The sequence below is a fragment of the Photinus pyralis genome, unplaced genomic scaffold, assembly GCF_008802855.1.
Source record: "Photinus pyralis isolate 1611_PpyrPB1 unplaced genomic scaffold, Ppyr1.3 Ppyr1.4_LG4, whole genome shotgun sequence".
Lineage (NCBI taxonomy): Eukaryota > Metazoa > Arthropoda > Insecta > Coleoptera > Lampyridae > Photinus > Photinus pyralis.
This window is the reverse complement of record NW_022170511.1, coordinates 39485687-39504055: the sequence shown is the minus strand read 5'-3', so window position 1 is coordinate 39504055 and position 18369 is coordinate 39485687. Positions and strand designations below refer to the sequence as shown.

Sequence of the window (18369 nt, the reverse complement as noted above, 5' to 3'; positions counted from 1 at the left end):
GCATAGGCAACCAGCATGCCTCCAACCTTCCACAGCGTCCTCCGTCGGTTTCTTCAAAGAAGGGGTAGACACTTCACGTGGTTCGCATTTAACATTGCGTGTTTTACCTAAAGCCGGATGCCCTTATTTCTACTTTCTTTTGGCGTTTTACAGTAGGGTAGACTTTGAGTTTGATAGTGTAACTTAAAGGTGAAATTTAGTTAACAGTGTAGATTATTTTAGTAGGGTAAGCAAAAGATTCGCAGTTATGGCGTGACAATTATGTTTCAATAAGTGCGCGGGGAATTAGACATTAACCGCATTCGCTCTCTGAAAGCGACCACGTACGTACGTTAGTAACGTGCAGTTATTGCGATTTATATAAAACAATTAGGCCTAGAATTTGTTTATTTTAAATAAGGGTTGGTCCTACAGTTAAGGGCTAATGAATTACAAAAGTGAGCAAAAGAGAAGAAGTTCAGTGCCTAATATTCTTCACCGAAAAATAGCAACGTGGTAATAAACAAAACGTACTTCGTTGGCATAATAAAGCCTCCCATGGAACAGCTTTAATTTGTCTTTTTGGAGAAATTGAACCAGGAAGATTTTAAGCAAAATAAATTGGAAAAAGCCCAGTTGCCAAAACCACTACGCGAAGTCTTCTAGAGATCAGACCAATGCAGAAATTAGAAACGAGGCGTTATAAGCTCCATCCGCCTGAGGCCAGCGACTTGATCCGATTACGTCAATTAAAAGAGGTACCATTGTATCCTTTAATTGGATTTTATTGCGAAAGAGAGTGAAATTTAAATTTATATAGGTATTTGTTTGCGTCATATCGAACGTTTACCTATTAGATATAGATTTGTTTATTTAAATTTAAGAATACATATTTCCTCTACTTGTTTATTTTGGACCAGCTGTAGGGTTTAATTTTATTTCAATTAGAGTTAGGGAACCGCTCTTTTAGAGTCATTATTTCAACATTTAATAATAATATCTACATTTTATTAACTTTTTGGAATGATTGCTATTTTACAAAAGCAAATGTATAAAAAGAGTTATTGCGTCAAAGAGAGATCTACATGAAAATTACATAAACTCTCCAAAACATATTGGAGTGTAAAATTTGAATTAATATTTTTCTAAATCTTGTTTACAGGTCATTGACAATTAATGAAATATCAGTGGCATAGAAACGAACTACATTCTTTCCTATGCTTAAACTATGTTTATACCTGAGCTAGCTGGAAGTAAAAGTACCAAAAGGTAAGTTCCAAAAGTATTTCAACGTTACAAGACTAAGAAACTACAAGAAGAATCCACACCACGAACCTGAGAAAATGTTTAATCCTTTGCGAAAAAGAGATATTTTCGGATTCTTAAATTGGAACAAACGCTCTGGTGCGTAGGTACGTAAGTATAAATCGTGGGTTCAAGGTTCAACATCCTTTATAGCGAAATTCTGGTACTAACGTACCCCTAGGGTCGCAACTTTTTAAATTGCGCAATAGGGAAAGTTACATATCGTTGGAAAAGCCCTCTTGAATTTGAACTGTAATATTTTTTAGAATTTACTGTCTAAAGATATTCAGCACTGAAGCTGCAAACATGATCTCTGTTTATGTCATAGAGAAAGACTTTACTGTGAGGAAAATGTCATATTAACAGTCCAAAAAAATTATCGTTCATTCGCGGAAGGACGGCCTTTTCAGCGATAAGTTGCCCCTATTATGTCGTAAGAATGCTAGATGAAAAAATTAGTCTCAAGGTAGTTTTACTGTCGAAAATATCTGTCAAAAATTGAAAATTAGCGGCCAGGAGTGAGTTTTGAAAATTTGAATTTTAAGTAATAGACATAGCGATTTCGTTTAGCCCCATAACCGTACTTCATTTTTGCATAATCAACCCCCACAATGTTGTGGTAATGAAAATCATTATCAGCTTTCCATTGATGTATCTAAGAGAAAAGTGGGGAAGTCCAGGAGTTGCGCGATAAGAGCACCTTTGATGATGATGAGCGTACATTCCATTCTAAAAAACTTACATTGATCATTTAGAGGTAGGAATCAGTCTCGTAGTACATGGTGAATTGGTATTTAGAATTTAATAGGAGTAGCGAAAATTCGGGAATATCCTATTTGGTGGTGTAGGAAATCAGCAGACTTGAATTAAAGCAGATTTTTGTAATCTCTGGAAGTAGAAATACCTAGTTAATCAACCCAACTTGATTCATTGTTGCATTTATCCGTAAGGTAAAGTTTCTTCAATTGAAAGATGAATTTGTATTTTATTGCGCAAATGAATCTTTGTTCAAATTTTTCGCAACGTCAGTCCATCAGCTTGCTGCCAAAAAACGCGTTGATAGTATAACGTACTTATGCCCTTTTGAATTTTAGTAACATTGCAATCGTTATTGCTTAAAAAGAAATCCAGTGCAAAATGATCGGCATACGTGTAGCGTGGGGCATAAGGGTATGCCAACCCTTAAAACCATTTAAAATAGCTAATAGTGTGACTCAACTATCCATACAACTAGAAGTTGTACAAAAATCATCATTTTACATGAGGGTATGCGTGATACTGTATAATAACTTTAAAATTAATACAGGTGTCAAATTATCTATAGTCCCAGTAGAACCATATGCCCTTGAATACCTGTGCATTTGAGGCCACAAACTGTCGAACCACAAAAGGGCATACCCTTTTAAGGGCGTATGCGAACCCTTTTGCCCCACGCTACAAGTATGTCGATCATTTTGCGCCGATTCTTTTTCGTTGGTACGCTCAGCATTTGTGATATGCACAGAGACATGGAGAGAGGAGATAACGCATGAACCTGCGCGAAGTTACAAAACAAGGGGGCTGCCATTTTGACACCCATTGAAGCGCGAAATTTGAACAGGACTATAAAGGTTTACTGACGCAACCCAGAGACATCTAACGCAATCTTCATACACTACACTCTATTCGGCAGCAGCTCCGTAGGAAGAAACTAATATCTCAATCCAAATGAACAAAAGAAAATGCCAGTGACGTTGACGTTACAAAATAAACACTTAAACCTCGAAAAAAGCTCTCCTAAACACGAACACACGCTAAAATAACACCACTATAAACACAACATGACACAAAGGGTGTAAAAATGGCAGCGCCCATGAGGTCGCACCCTTTCTTGGATGCGCACTCGTCGATCACCGATCTCCTCTCTCCATGTCTCTGGATATGCACCACGGAGAAAACGTCATTTCAATTGAATTTTGATAAAATCGAAGACCAGACCCAAAAATATAAGTAAAGTGGAGTGGCACTCCAGTGTGAAATTGTCAAAAATTTCTTTTATTTGTGTGCTGATTTGACATGTTGTGCTAATTAATTGCGATGCGATACGTTCATGTTTAAATAACCCCAGATACCAAATTAGATCTAGATTCAGAACTGCCATCTTGGAGCAGTAATATTTAAAAAAGTTTTAGAGAAAACAACTATAAATCTTTATTTCGGATGTGCTACGGTGGTTGATACGCCTTAGTCCTAGAGAGTTCTTTTAAAATATTAAGAATTTTTGTCGTATCTACTTCAAATTTAGAATGTTCGTCAATGTATAAAAGAAGAATATGTGCGTCATCAGGCGACTTGCACCTGCAGTTATTATAATGTTATTTATTTCCAAACGCAATTTATTTGCGTGCGAATCGCCAGTAGGTAAGTGCGATCGTGTGCTCCGCAAGTGTGAGACGCGTTTCTACTGATTCCACGTGAAATGGGTGAGATTTTATTATTAATTAACATATTGGGTTTGTTTTCTTGCAAATGAATAATGGATCACCATACTCTTGGACACGTTAACGTTAATTTTAAACTTGGAGACGGCGAGGGGCGTACCTCTAGCTGAACCTAGCCGGTGCTTAAGTGAATTTCGTTGAGTGGGTACAATACAAATGACTTTTCCCAGCAAGAACCGAGGAACAGTTGTGAGGAGTGCGATTCCAGATTCCATTTCGAACCAGATTTTCAGTATCTACTCCAGCCCAGCCGCAGTCTTGAAATACTGTTTAGTGTTTTGCACGCTGCGGTGGTGGCAGACATTTTATTGGTAAATTCCATAAGTTATTTTAATGCAGGGTGCAGCGGGCCATACGGATGATACATACATTTTTGGTTGGCCACTGGCAAAGATTCATTTTTTAAAGAGTATAATAGAACTTTAAAATGAAACACAACACATAAAAATAATGGCAATGTCCATGGTATTGGCTTTATTGTGTGTCATGTTGCACCGTCTTGTTGAAACCAAAACTTATACATATTAACGCCATTATTGTGAAACGAAAAAGTCAACAATCATGGACCTATAAAGCTCTCAATTAACTGTCACGTTCTGACCAAGATGGCAAGATTATCTTCGCAGAAATATGATTCCACCAGTCCATAAAGTACACCAAACAGTTACTTTTGTGTGGATGTAATGGAGTTGCAACAATGGCTTCTGGATTGTCATCACTCCAAATCATACACGAACAAAATCTTAAATTTACCTCTGAGGAGGGCAAGGTATGTACCATCTTAAAAAAATTTAATGGTACGTCTGATATGTGATTTCAACACTTCAACGATCATTAAGAAATGGCCAATAGAAACAAGGGTATAGTTTCGTTAGTGACGCACAAGAAACATTTGTTTCTATTAGATATTTATTAATGATCTAAAGACACTGAATTAATAATAATGATTGTATAAACCTACCATCATATCAAGCAACTACACTTCTAGGCGAACGTTCTAAATATTTAATAAAGCAAAACCCAATACACTGAAGGTACATTCTGTCTGTCTCTCCCGAATGATAACACTTTCAGCATGATAGGGGTTCCTTTTTTTACGTCCCCTACCCCAGGATATATACTTACCCATCATAATACACTTACATATGATCTTTCTTAATTTGATTTTACCTTTTAGACAGTCTCAAGCAGTACCTACCTAATTGCAAGCCATCCAAAACGACGATACTATCCCGAAACAATGCGAAGATCGAATACCCTTCGAATGTATAGAGCGCCGTATTTGGATAAAGTTGCTAAGGTCGCTGATCTACACTGAGGTTGTGGGCAAACATTCGTTTAGGTAGGACCATAAGACAGTGCGTATACCTCGTTAATGGAATAATCTTATTATTGCAGATAATACCTGCACGTCTGAAGGTCCCTGAGATTTGGAAGCTTAGGAACCACAACCAAAACAAGATTGGCGACAAAAGATAGTTATTTATTTTTCAACTTATCGTTACAAAAAGAAACTTATTGCATGTAATATGTCTCTAGAATAATTGTACTAGTGTCAAACCACTGGGTTGTGGTAGCACGAGTCATGAATGACAACGGACCAAAAGCTTAGGTGATAGGTGAAAGCTCAGAGATGATGAATCCGTATGAAAAGTGAGCCTGATCTTTTTGAATTTTATTTTTGAAATCTTTTTTGAAGTTCAGAAATATTTCTTTGATTCAAAAGTTTTGAAAAATATTTTTTGAATTCAAAAAAGTTTTCAAAAATATTTTTTGAATTCAAAAAAGTTTTCAAAAATATTTTTTTTTGCACCAACTTTCAAGGGATTTTGCAGATCAAATGGGCGTGGTTGCCTTACTGCACCTTTTGCTGAGGATGCCCCTAAAACAATAAAAACATGTTCACGCTATATTATAAATTGTGATTTAAAATGTACTTTGTTAATAAATTTACTCACCGCCAGAACTATCGTAAATCCAAAACGAAATTTCCAACGAGGGGTTTGTGGACTCCATTTTGAATTAGGAATTATGGAGGTTCCTTTTCGACTGGAAAATGTCAGATCTCGAACATCACAATCATTCCATGATTTACTCCTCAATTTTCAGTAAATCGCCGGCAAAGGGAATCTAAAAGAAAACGTCAGCAGGTAGAAGTATTTGACATAGGTACCTGTGTTGTGTATTCCGCTGCAAGAATTAAGAAGCACATGCGAAGGAAACCTTTTCTAACGATTAGAAAATGATTCATCTCCGACAGTATTGCGGTCACTCGTTCATCTCCATAAAATCGTTGGTAATCGAAGTGAATTGATTCTGAAAAATCCAAGAACAGCAAAGTAGAAGGGTATTTACTCCATTACAAAGTAATGTCGGTCAATTGTTCAGTTTTAAACCGCGTGCATGTATCGGCAGTCAAATAAGTACAACATGGCGTAAGTAAACAGTCCCGTTTGCGACACGAGCTAGCTTGCGAGCGAGTGGAGCAAGTGATCCCGGGTGAATAAGGCTTATTTGTGTTTTATATATGGCGTTATACGGTTATCATTTCCAATGTTTCCGATAATAATTCGTAATATAATCTCCTCCTATGTTCAACGCTTCAATAGGCTTCAATATCTGAATTATTGTTTAAGATTATTAATTATATTCTTAATAAAGAAGAATAGTTTGAAGGTTTGCCAGTTGGATGCGTTCGAATTTAAATAAGCAAAGTGGGATTGACCAAAAAATTTCGAAATATAGGCATTAATGCAAAACAAGTTCGATGCCGTTTTAAATAATCACTATTTGGAAAGCTCTTTAAAAATATATCTAAATTGGTAAAATTCGACCTTTAATAAAATTCAAGACTCTTTAGACCTGAAAGTATTCGACTATTCGTGCAGGTATAGTAAGGCAACAATTGGTATCAATTTTGAACTTGACTTCAAATTTTGATTAAAGTTTGTCGTTTATAGGAATCCTATCGTCCATCGCTATCGCATCTCCACAAAATAAACTTTCCGAACTTCAAGGTTCTAGTTTGAATAAAGCAGTTAAAGATCAATTTGCTTAAATACGTGGTCATACGCTGGCGCTATGATTCATAAAGTTGCATTTTACTTACAATAAGACCCAAATTATAGGGGAGAAATTCAATTATAACAGAAGGAAGTGACAGAGGCAGTGCAATGAACGGCGTATTTCTAACAATGGCACTTTTAACCCTTCAGACGAATGCGTTTATGTCGAAATTTGTTAGTGTCTAATAGCCGATATTTATGCAGTGTTTATTTCTTTGATTACAGAAAGACATGTACGTAACTGATTTCCACATTACCAAGTGCTACCCCAATGAAACGGGCGCTATTGCTGTGGAAGATGTTGAAATTAATATCGGCCCTAATATGAAGGTCCACGTGAGTGGGACGTTGATTGCATCTCGCGATTTAGCATCACCAATTAAGGTCAGTACCCTCTCGTTTACCCGTTTACCGCAAGTTACTAAATTTCTTCTATTTCAGACTGAGGTGGTTGTAAAAAAGAGTACGTGGTTTGGGTGGTTCGGTGTTGGCTGTGTTGATAATGTGGGTTCTTGCAATTTTGAGGACCTGTGCGAATTTGGATATCAACCCGCCGAAGGCTGCCCTCCAGATTTTAAAGAATACAATGTCCCCTGTAGATGTCCACTTAAAAAGGTATGACCGCATTTATGCTGTTTATATCCACCTACATTACTTTAAATTACAGGGTAATTACAGAATTCCATCAACAATACTAGATTTTATGAGTGAAAGCTTGGTGCTTGGTGGAAAATACAAGGGTAGTGTGGTTATGACCCATTTAGATGAGAGATTGGCCTGTTATAATATGTATTTTACATTAACGGATAAAGAGCTGTAAAATAGGCCCTAAATGCAATAACTTATTACGAGTGTGGTCTTTGTAATGCCGCCATTTTTGTAACATGTGCCATTTTGTTTAACAGTGTTTAAATTATTAATGATGTGTGTTGTAAATGTATTTTAGATTTTAGGATAAACTCTGCTGATTCGTCGTTTATATGTCCAAAATAGTATATTATATACCGCGGGACTGAAGTAGTACTTTTCTTCCCGAAGGTAAAGTTTAATTTACCTGAGGGATTAAGACCACTACTTCAGTCGCAAGGTATATACGATATTTTTCGTACTTCCGAAACTGAAATACTTAATATGTATGGAATTAGAGAAAGCGTTCTTTCAAAAAATCGCTGCTTAACTACAAGTTACCATAGGAACGTTGCGTTGATACAACAATCCCTATGCTATGATAACAAAAATAATTTGGAAACTGTCATTGCTAGTGTCATAATTTTGGTGGTGAGTGACAAAGGTGTATTTGATATTGATCAAAAGCAGCCAAATTAGGTAAAGAATTGATACCACCGAAATCCAAAAAACTATATGAGCAGCAGTACGATGCGTTTAAGAAGTAGTGCCGCATACAAAATGTGAAACAACCTACTGAAATTGCCTTGTTAGTAATTTCATCCTTCCGGGATTTTCGTCCAAATTTAATCCCGGCGGGACAAAAAGTGACACTTCAGTACTTGTCATAATGGAATGAAGTTGTCACTTTAGTCTCGGAAGTACGAAAAAAACTTAATTGTTCTTATTCTTGGCTTGGCTTAATGGATGGATGCCTGCGCAGCAGATACCTTTCCGGTCATATACTATACGAGCATAATAAATCTTTGAATATTGAATAGTAAGAAACACGGTGTCCCAACGAACATGTCTACCGCCCTAAAGTTTCAAACAATAAATGTAGAATTCTAAAGCATCTGTGACTAATCTCCGAAGGTATGGAGTATATTTTTGAAGAGATTTTGAAAAATTTTCCAATAAATCTCTGGAGAGCCTTTTAAAAACCCTAAAATATCATTGAATGACGTTCTTTAACGATTCCATTAAGCATAGGTACCTAAAGAATTGATGTAGAACCTACAGAATATCGAGAAATATCTTAAAAAGCTCTAAGAGATCTAAGAGAATTTCTGAAGAGACCTCCGAATACAACCCTCGGCAATTAATATAGACATTTAATAAAAGACATCCAAATTTTATATTTCTTTAACATCTCAAGAATGTCCGGACATACAACAGAAGGGTAGAAAAAGCCTTTCAGTATATTAAGAATTCCTGAACAATATGGTTTAACACTTTTAAAACATATTGAAGAATCACTGATTTATCGGGCAATTTGTTCATTTTTCATTTTTGTCTTTATTTTCAAGTTTATGGGGATTTCGGCGAGGTTATTTTAGATTTTTAAAAAATGAGGGTGACGGTTTGCTAACAAAATCTCAAACTTGTATACAAATTTGTATTTTTGAATTTAACCGTCATCTTGCATTTTGGATATATAAGAAGATGGAATTTGACTTTGCAACAAGCAGATTCGGATGCAGCAAGATCTTCTTGACCCGCAACCGCGCTTCTTGATAGCCAGCAGGTATTCGTCAGCACTTCTCCCTCTTCACCTAAGCAGACACCATAGTCTATTAATTCTTTAAATTTGGTGGTGTTGTTTTCCTTGTCATCCTACGCCTAATACGTTTTTGTGTACATTTTATTATCTACAATGGGAAATTTGCTGTATTATCTAATTTGTTAGATAAAATTCTAATGCGTCAGTAAGTGAAGAAGCTCCTGATGGTTTTATACGAGTTCTTATACATACTTATTGACTAAGTAGGTACTGCGTAATAGAGAGCCAAACAATCATTTCCCAAGGAAAAGGATATGTCCCAAAAAAGTACTACTTCAATCTCTTTCTAGCATGCAGCAAGCGCGGTAAGAGGACACTACGCAAAAAATACATTAATTCTGTTTATCTAATGGTACTTTCAACCTGGGACACACGGTATATGGTAACTCAGATCCAGACATAACCCATCATGTGTTACAATGACGCCAATTTAAATGGTATTGATTGGATGGATTGAGTTAATTAGCATAATGGTACAATGCCTAAACATATTTGTCTTTAATAGTCATTTGTACGTAATTACAGAAATACTAATCAATAATAAGTACTGATTACTGAAGTTGCAATAAACACACTTACCTCTGTTTATTTTTCATAAGGAGAAAGTTAAAATATCTTTTACTGGTGTGAATAAATCCATCAAAGTTCCTGAAATACCGAGAACGAGTACTATAGACTGCTGGATAGATCTAAGATTGATGTTCTGATGCCTCCTCCTAACAGCATATCTTGCCGTATGCTGACGAGTACATTTTTTTCGAAATTGGAATTTAGTCCATAACTTTTGATTGAGAAGTCTAATCGTAAAAGTACGAATTGTTTTGGATTCTGCGCACCAAAATTAATAAGAAAAAGTGTTTTCTCAAGAAAGTTTGGTGTAGTCGATTTTTGGTAAAAAAGGAAGGTTATACACTGCCTTTTTTTGAGGCTCGAAAAAAAAATTGTCTCAGATCGACCCGGAAAAAAAATTTTCTTATACAATGTGGCCTGTAGAATCAACATTTTCAAACAGTTCCAAGATTGGGCTACTAGTTCAAAAGTTACGAGAAGTCTAACCGAAAAAGTACGAATTGTTTTGGATTCTACGCACCAAAATTAATAAGAAGAAGTGTTTTCCCGAGAAATTTTGGTGTAGTCGATTTTTGGTAAAAAAGGAAGGTTATACACTGCCTTTTTTTGAGGCCCGCAAAAAAAATTGTCTCAGATCGACCCGGAAAAAAAAATTTCTTATAGAATGTGACCTGTAGAATCCATAATTTCAAACAGTTCCAAGATTGGGCTACTAGTTCAAAAGTTACAGCCCTTTGAATTTTTTTTCGAAATTGTTTTCTAGTCTATAACTTTTGATTGAGAAGTCTAATCGAAAAAGTACGAATTGTTTTGGATTCTACGCACCAAAATTAATAAGAAAAAGTGTTTTTCCGAGAAATTTTGGTGCAGTCGATTTTTGGTAAAAAAGGAAGGTTATACACTGCCTTTTTTTGAGCCCCGAAAAAAAATTGTCTCAGATCGACCCGGAAAAAAAATTGTCTTATAGAATGTGGCCTGTAGAATCCATAATTTCAAACAGTTCCAAGATTGGGCTACTAGTTCAAAAGTTACAGCCCTTTGAATTTTCTTTCGAAATTGGTTTCTAGTCTATAACCTTTGATTGAGAAGTCTGATCGAAAAAGTACGAATTGATTTGGATTCTACGCACCCAAATTAATAAGAAAAAGTGTTTTCCCGAGAAATTTTGGTGTAGTCGATTTTTAGTAAAAAAGGAAGGTTATACACTGCCTTTTTTTGAGCCCCGAAAAAAAAATTGTCTCAGATCGACCCGGAAAAAAAATTTCTTATAGAATGTGGCCTGTAGAATCCATAATTTCAAACAGTTCCAAGATTGAGCTACTAGTTCAAAAGTTACAGCCCTTTGAATTTTTTTTCGAAATTGGTTTCTAGTCTATAACTTTTGATTGAGAAGTCAAATCGAAAAAGTACGAATTGTTTTGGATTCTACGCACCAAAATTAATAAGAAAAAGTGTTTTCCCGAGAAATTTTGGTGCAGTCGATTTTTTGTAAAAAAGGAAGGTATAACACTGCCTTTTTTTGAGGCTCGAAAAAAAAATTGTCTCAGATCGACCCGAAAAAAAATTTTCTTTTAGAATGTGGCCTGTAGAATCCATAATTTCAAACAGTTCCAAGATTGGGCTACTAGTTCAAAAGTTACAGCCCTTTGAATTTTCTTTCGAAATTGCTTTCTAGTCTATAACTTTTGATTGAGAAGTCTGATCGAAAAAGTACGAATTGTTTTGGATTCTACGCACCAAAATTAAGAAGAAAAAGTGTTTTCCCGAGAAATTTTGGTGCAGTCGATTTTTGGTAAAAAAGGAAGGTTGTACACTGCCTTTTTTTTGAGCCCCTCAAGAAAAATTGTCTCAGATCGACCCGGAAAAAAAATTTTCTTATAGAATGTGGCCTGTAGAATCCATAATTTCAAACAGTTCCAAGATTGCGCTACTAGTTCAAAAGTTACAGCCCTTTGAATTTTTTTTCGAAATTGGTTTCTAGTCTATAACTTTTGATTGAGAAGTCTGATCAAAAAAGTACGAATTGTTTTGGATTCTACGCACCAAAATTAATAAGAAAAAGTGTTTTCCCGAGAAATTTTGGTGCAGTCGATTTTTGATAAAAAAGGAAGGTTTTACACTGCCTTTTTTTGAGGCCCGAAAAAAAAATTGTCTCAGATCGACCCGGAAAAAAAATTTTCTTATAGAATGTGGCCTGTAGAATCCACAATTTCAAACAGTTCCAAGATTGGGCAACTAGTTCAAAAGTTACGGCCCTTTGAATTTTCTTTCGAAATTTGTTTCTAGTGAAGTCTATAACTTTTGATTGAGAAGTCTACTCAAAAAAGTACGAATTGTTTTGGATTCTACGCACCAAAATTAATAAGAAAAATTGTTTTCCCGAGGAATTTTGGTGTAGTCGATTTTTGGTAAAAAAGGAAGGTTATACACTGCCTTTTTTTGAGGCTCGAAAAAAAAATTGTATCAGATCGACCCGGAAAAAAAATTTTCTTATAGAATGTGGCCTGAAGAATCCACAATTTCAAACAGTTCCAAGATTGGGCTACTGGTTCAAAAGTTACAGCCCTTTGATTTTTTTTTCGAAATTGGTTTTTCGCCTATAACTACGCGTCGTGCCATTAAACTCGTTGCGCGTGCTTTAAAGGCTTGATTCTAGACTTATTTCTTAATATACTATTTTGAATTTTGTACCAAAACAAACTTAAAACTTTGCACCTCGCTTTGCACTCATTTTATGAAAGCTGAATTTTATTGTTCTCTTAATGTATGTGGATAAGCACGCAAAATTGGAAGTATTCTACTCATACAGCATCAATGGCGACAATTGTTATCACTTTGGAACCGGAACTTGATTAAAATTTTGTCGCTTTAGGAATCAGCGCATCTCCACACAACAAACTTTCTGAACTTCAAGGTTCTATTTACGCATTAACGATACTAAGTTAATAAGTTAAAGATCAATTTGCTTAAGTACAAGGTCATACGGTGGCGTTATGATTCACAAAGTCGCATTTTACTTACAATAATACCCATATAAAGGGAGCCGTATGTAGTAAAATTCAATTAACAGACGGCAGTGCCAGAAGCAGTACAATGAACGGTATACTACTAACAATTGCATTGAGTGCGCTTTTAACCCTTCAGACGAATGCGTTTATGTCGAAATTGGTTAGTGTCTAATGGTCGATAATTGTGCAGTGTTTATTTCTTTGTTTGTAGAAAGACATGTACGTAACTGATTTTCATATTTCCAAGTGCTACTCCAATGATACGGAAGCTATTACTGTGGAAGACGTTGAGATTAACATCGGCCCTAGTATGAAGGTCCATGTGAGTGGGACATTGATTGCATCTCGTGATTTAGAATCACCAATTATGGTCAGTACACCCCCGTTTACAGAAAATTACTAAATTTTTTCTATTTCAGGCTGAAGTGGTTGTCAAAAGAAGCACGTGGTTCGGGTGGCTCAAAATTGCGTGTATTGATAACGTGGGTTCTTGCAACTTTGAGGACCTGTGCGAGTTTGGATATCCTCCCGACGAAGGCTGCCCTCCAGATTTTAAAGAATACAATGTCCCCTGCCGATGTCCAATTAAAAAGGTATGTACCGCATTTATGCTGTTTATATCCATCTACATTATACTTTAACTTGCAGGGTAATTACACACTTCCATCAACAATGCTAGATTTTATGAGTGAAAGCTCGGTACTTAGTGGAAAATACAAGGGTAGTGTGGTTATGACCCATTTAGATGAGAGATTGGCCTGTTATAATATGTACTTTACATTAAAAGATAAAGAGCTGGAAAATAGGCCCTAAATGCAGTAATTTATTACGAATGTAGTTTTTGTACAAAAAATAATGTCGTCATTTTTTGTAACACGTGCCATTTTGTTTAACGGTGATTAAATGATGTCTGCTGTAAATGTATTTTAGAATGTAAGATAAACTTAATTGTGGAAAGCAAAATAATTGTTAATAAAGCACATATTATTGTTTGATAAATGCCGATTCATCGATTAACGAATCGTTTATATGTCGAGATAATAAATTATGTTTATACAAAGCTGATGATAGGCGTACACGGTACAGTAGGTCATATTGAATTTGCCACATTCTTCCTAATTTCATTTCAGTTTTTTAAACTTCTATATTGCAGTTAGGTGATTTGTGCTGCTGTGCAGTGGAAAATGAATCTGAAAAGTAAATGATAATGTTCGCACTCAAACTTGTATAATGTTGAAATGTGAAATAAAATTCCAAATTTAGTTGTTCTCTTTTCTTAATGATTGATGAGCGCCTGCAATGAGATGCCTTTCGGGTCAGTTAATAGACTTTTGAATATCAAATAGCAAGTGTAAGGTGATTATCCACATGGGCATCGATCCCGATAGGGCTAATTATTAAAAAAAAAACACCATCGCATCACCGCGGATCAAGATGTAGGTTGAGTTGCCTACTATCTACTCGTATTGTATTATTATATTTATACAGGGTACCCATTATGCATGGATGTTTAACATTTTATTTCCCATAATAAGGTAGCATTAAGTTGTTTCTATTTCAGAAAACAAATGAGTAACGAAAATCAATTGAATTTTTTTAAATGGCAGTGCACCTTTTCATTAGGTTCATTTGATAGATTTTTTTTCTCTTTTTGGTGATATAACAAGTAAGTACTCTTAATCAAGAATCAAGAAATTAGATATCACATGCATACGTTCCCTAGACATTGTATAGAATACCTGAATTATACAAATTGCCGGTAACATATATACTAACAAAAACACTAGGTGTCCTAACGAAAATTTCTACCGCCCTAAAACTTAACTCAATAAATATTTTCACAAATTCTTTAATATTTATTCATAATTTCTCAAGACATCATGAATTATTCTCCAGTATTCGGCGGTAGTTCAACAAATTTTATTTGGAACACCTCGTATACTCGTATCATGTTCATGAAATATACGAATAAAAAGATATATAACTGAAAACCGATTAAATTCTCTAACTAAACCTACTACGACTAAGAAAAGTTTCAATTCAAAAAGGTTATTGGAAGTAAAGCGCAGCATTAGTTTGTGGTTACTTATACAATGGCATTTTCCCATTGTCAAAACTAATATTTTTGTACACATAATTACCTTTTAGTTGTTTGAGAGTATACAGTACACAATGTCATGAAAGCTTTTATTTCTTGTCACTGACCTGTTAATGGGTTGAAGAAGTTATTGGCATCCGCCTGTCTGGGCATTGATAATCTCTAATGAGATTTACGTATCCAAAACTGATCAGTCGGAATGATCTCGTTTCGAGTCCATAGGAAACGACGATATTGCAATATTTAAAGAGCGTGGGTTTGAAGGTGGATAATTGGCAGAGTCAAACGAATCAAAGGAGATAATGATTACAATTGGCCGATTTCATTAACAAACCACCATTTTATAGAGTGAAGCACATAGAAAAGTAAGCAGGGATTCGTCTGGGATAAGGAAAGTTGAAGGATTATTCGTGAAGTTACGATTGTAAGAATCGCAAAACGCGATTCGCTGTTGATGGTTTCACACAAGCAGCGTTTCGGAACTCCATCTACGCAAGATGATATTGTAAGCAGTTTACGTTTGTATTTTAGAACAACATCTCACACTCCAATCCCTTTTGTAAGTTCTAAAAGAGAAAGGCGTATTTAATGGGTCCAAAAGTTCCTTAACAAAAGTTGTTGCGAATAGTGGTTTCCGCTATCAAAAAAATAACTACCTTTTCCCCATGTTAAAAAAAAACACTCACGAGGACAAACATTTGCTTGATGACCTGAAAATTTTGAAGAGCTACCAAAGGATAGGAAGCCTGACAAAATTTAACCACAAACCGCTACATGCACCAATTATTGCGACCATACAAATTTACAGCAAGTTTTATAAATCCACCAGAAACTTAGATGGAGACGTTTAATCATAAAGACGAGAGCATGTTGTCTGGAAAGTCTTACTTGACATGAAATTACGCTGTATTCGTATCTTAAATCGATTAAATTTCCATTTTCTGCACTGCATGTATTACATTAATGTAATGTCAACATTATGCACGTAATTTAAATCTATTTCCTCGTGCAATTCCAAAACTATTTGTCATTGCTGTCACTCCTTAATGCTATAACAAAATATTCAAAACGGTAATACGATAGTTTTTCTTTTTATTATAACAAAGAAACGAAAATCGTGGCATTTACCGAGCGAGTAGGAAACTAAAAATTAATAAGGCGCTGGAAATTAAAATTTGAAACAAGCTACGCAGGTCGATCGGGGTAACTTCTCGCTCAAAGATCGTTGTAAATTTTTGAAACCAAGTTACCGTATAAAGGTCGACATATATCACTTTAATGGTCCCATAAGAATAAGGATTACATTGTATTCGTTAATTACGTTTAACTGGTAATGAAGCGAACGTGCGAGTACTTTTGGTAATCTACACTGCAATCGTAATTGTTCCCCCAAACGATAATAATTGTTTTGGACGACTGATTAAATTGAAAACGCAATTGATTTGGAAGCGAGAATACATTTTCAAAATGAGGCAAACGGTTTAAATGTACGTAAAGTTGTTTAATTTATTAAAGTTTGGTCGCTTTAAACGAAGGTATTATGTATATGCATGTTCATTAAAATTTTGTCTCGTGTGAATGTGTTTTCCCATGGATAGGAAGACTATCCTAGTTTTCCACACATTCTGTTCGATTTCACTGCTGATAAAACTAAGATATTATTTTTAATAAATGGAGCTTTTACACAAAGCATGCAGGCTTTGTCAGTACAAAAGTACACAATAGAACACGCTTCTCTTTTTCTACTATTTTTACATCTGTTGGCTGAGATGCGTTATTTTGAAGTTAGATTACTTTAATAATTTCAACACAAAAGTTCTGTAGCGCAACAGGAACAAGAACAATACGTTTATTTCCAATACTCGTCCTTTGTCTATATAGAAAATAGAAACACGAAATCTATTAAAGCGAATCAACCGTCAACTTACCTACGTATACAATGTTTCGGAGAAGAGTCCTAGGAAAGCTCAAAGAAATGACGCTTTCTGCGAAGTTATTTTTCATGCGTTGATATTGATGGACGTGTACCTAAGCATATTCATTTTCGAAAAATACACAAAATAATGAGCACTGGTATTTAGTTGGTTCTAGGTATTTGAAAAGTCTGTTAAGTGAATTAATAGGTTTTGAGACCGATTTGTTAACATGATACCTTTCCCATCGTTGTTTGATATTTCACCGTGGCGTTATAGTTTGCACCATAGAAATGCATGTTTTATCTCGGAGAAAAAGTCTGTATACTGAGACTGATCTTTGCTTTCTTGAGCATACAGGGCTTTCATTTCAAAACTACCCATCGATTGGAATTTGTTTCTGCATTTATCCCCACATCCCCAGCCACCACCATCTTAAAATTAGAATATGCACTCCCTATAAGCTTTGAATATAATTTATATATATAAGAATCAATTTTAAGTGCTCTTTACAAAATCAAAGTTCGATGGTCTGCTTATGAATCAATTAAAAAAAAAACCCAATAATGTGTTTGGCACATTTCACGTTTTGATTGTTCGTTAAACATATCTTCAGTTATATGTTATATCAAGTGGTATCAAATAATTACGACAAAACAATTGCCGTTTATATCAACTTAGTTGTCAATTCAACATTTTTATTTTTAGTGCACTCTCACTTTAAAAAAATAAAAAAGTGCACTTTTGCGCGCCTGATGTCTGTCTGTCTGTTTGTCACAAAGGCTCCCGAGCTACACCACTTACAGACTTGGTGTTGGTGTCATTCGATCAGAAATTCAAAATTATTTCATGTTTGTAGTCTCGTTAAGGCATGAAATGTCCATGAAGGCGATTAAAATCGAAAAAAACAAATTTGAAAGTGCACTCTTCGCCTCTTGCTGACAAGCGGCTTAACGAATTTTTCTATTTCGGTGTTACAATGAGAATTTTGCTTTTTTCTTTTCTTTTTTTTCGGCAGAAACAGTGTTACAATGAAAGTTATTGTAGCATTGTTTTTGGTAACTTTTCATCTCTAAGTTGGCAGTTCGTACACGTACCACCATCTTTCAACTTCAACATCAAATCATCAGATGTAAAATCAACTTGCGTAAAATTCATGTGTATTCATTGATTTTTGGTACACCAAGAACTCGATACATTCCAAATTAACAGTTTTCTTGCAATAGATGTAATTAATAAATAAGAAATTGTCTGTTAAGCAAAAATGCATTCAATAGTACCTACATACACCACATTTTAAGTTATAGAACTAACCTAAAATGTGGTGTACCATTGAATGCATTTTTGCTTAACGGACAATTTCTTTTTCCTAGACAAGCAAATGAGGTATTTATTCGATTAAGCTTGTTTTTCATGTTTTAATCATAAATGCTTGTAGACTAAGTCAGCTGTGCTCTCGTATTGTTATTTGCAGAAATGGCCATTCCTACATACGATTCCTG

At 35.2% G+C, this 18369-nt stretch overlaps 2 protein-coding genes and 2 long non-coding RNA genes across 4 annotated transcripts; 3 read left to right on the top strand and 1 right to left on the bottom strand.

Annotated features, from left to right (window-relative positions):
* Positions 1-3081: 3081 nt before the first annotated feature.
* LOC116167770 lies at positions 3082-5729 on the top strand. Its single transcript, XR_004144642.1, has 4 exons — positions 3082-4533; positions 4942-5106; positions 5163-5417; positions 5600-5729. It is a non-coding gene; the product is annotated as an uncharacterized LOC116167770 (long non-coding RNA).
* LOC116167769 lies at positions 5227-6402 on the bottom strand. The gene is made up of 3 exons (XR_004144641.1): positions 5938-6402; positions 5723-5894; positions 5227-5646 (listed from the first exon to the last, which is right to left on the bottom strand). It is a non-coding gene; the product is annotated as an uncharacterized LOC116167769 (long non-coding RNA).
* A 460-nt stretch (positions 6403-6862) lies between these two features.
* Positions 6863-7731, top strand: LOC116167768 (ganglioside GM2 activator-like). The gene is made up of 4 exons (XM_031483273.1): positions 6863-7003; positions 7055-7213; positions 7271-7444; positions 7497-7731. The coding sequence occupies exons 1-4, from the start codon at positions 6938-6940 to the stop codon at positions 7647-7649; spliced, it is 552 nt and encodes a 183-aa protein (XP_031339133.1). The 5' UTR covers positions 6863-6937; the 3' UTR covers positions 7650-7731.
* A 5065-nt stretch (positions 7732-12796) lies between these two features.
* LOC116167767 (ganglioside GM2 activator-like) lies at positions 12797-13871 on the top strand. The gene is made up of 4 exons (XM_031483272.1): positions 12797-13016; positions 13068-13226; positions 13276-13449; positions 13505-13871. Exons 1-4 carry the CDS (start codon positions 12942-12944, stop codon positions 13667-13669), a joined length of 573 nt encoding a protein of 190 aa, XP_031339132.1. The 5' UTR covers positions 12797-12941; the 3' UTR covers positions 13670-13871.
* The last annotated feature ends 4498 nt before the right edge of the window (positions 13872-18369 follow it).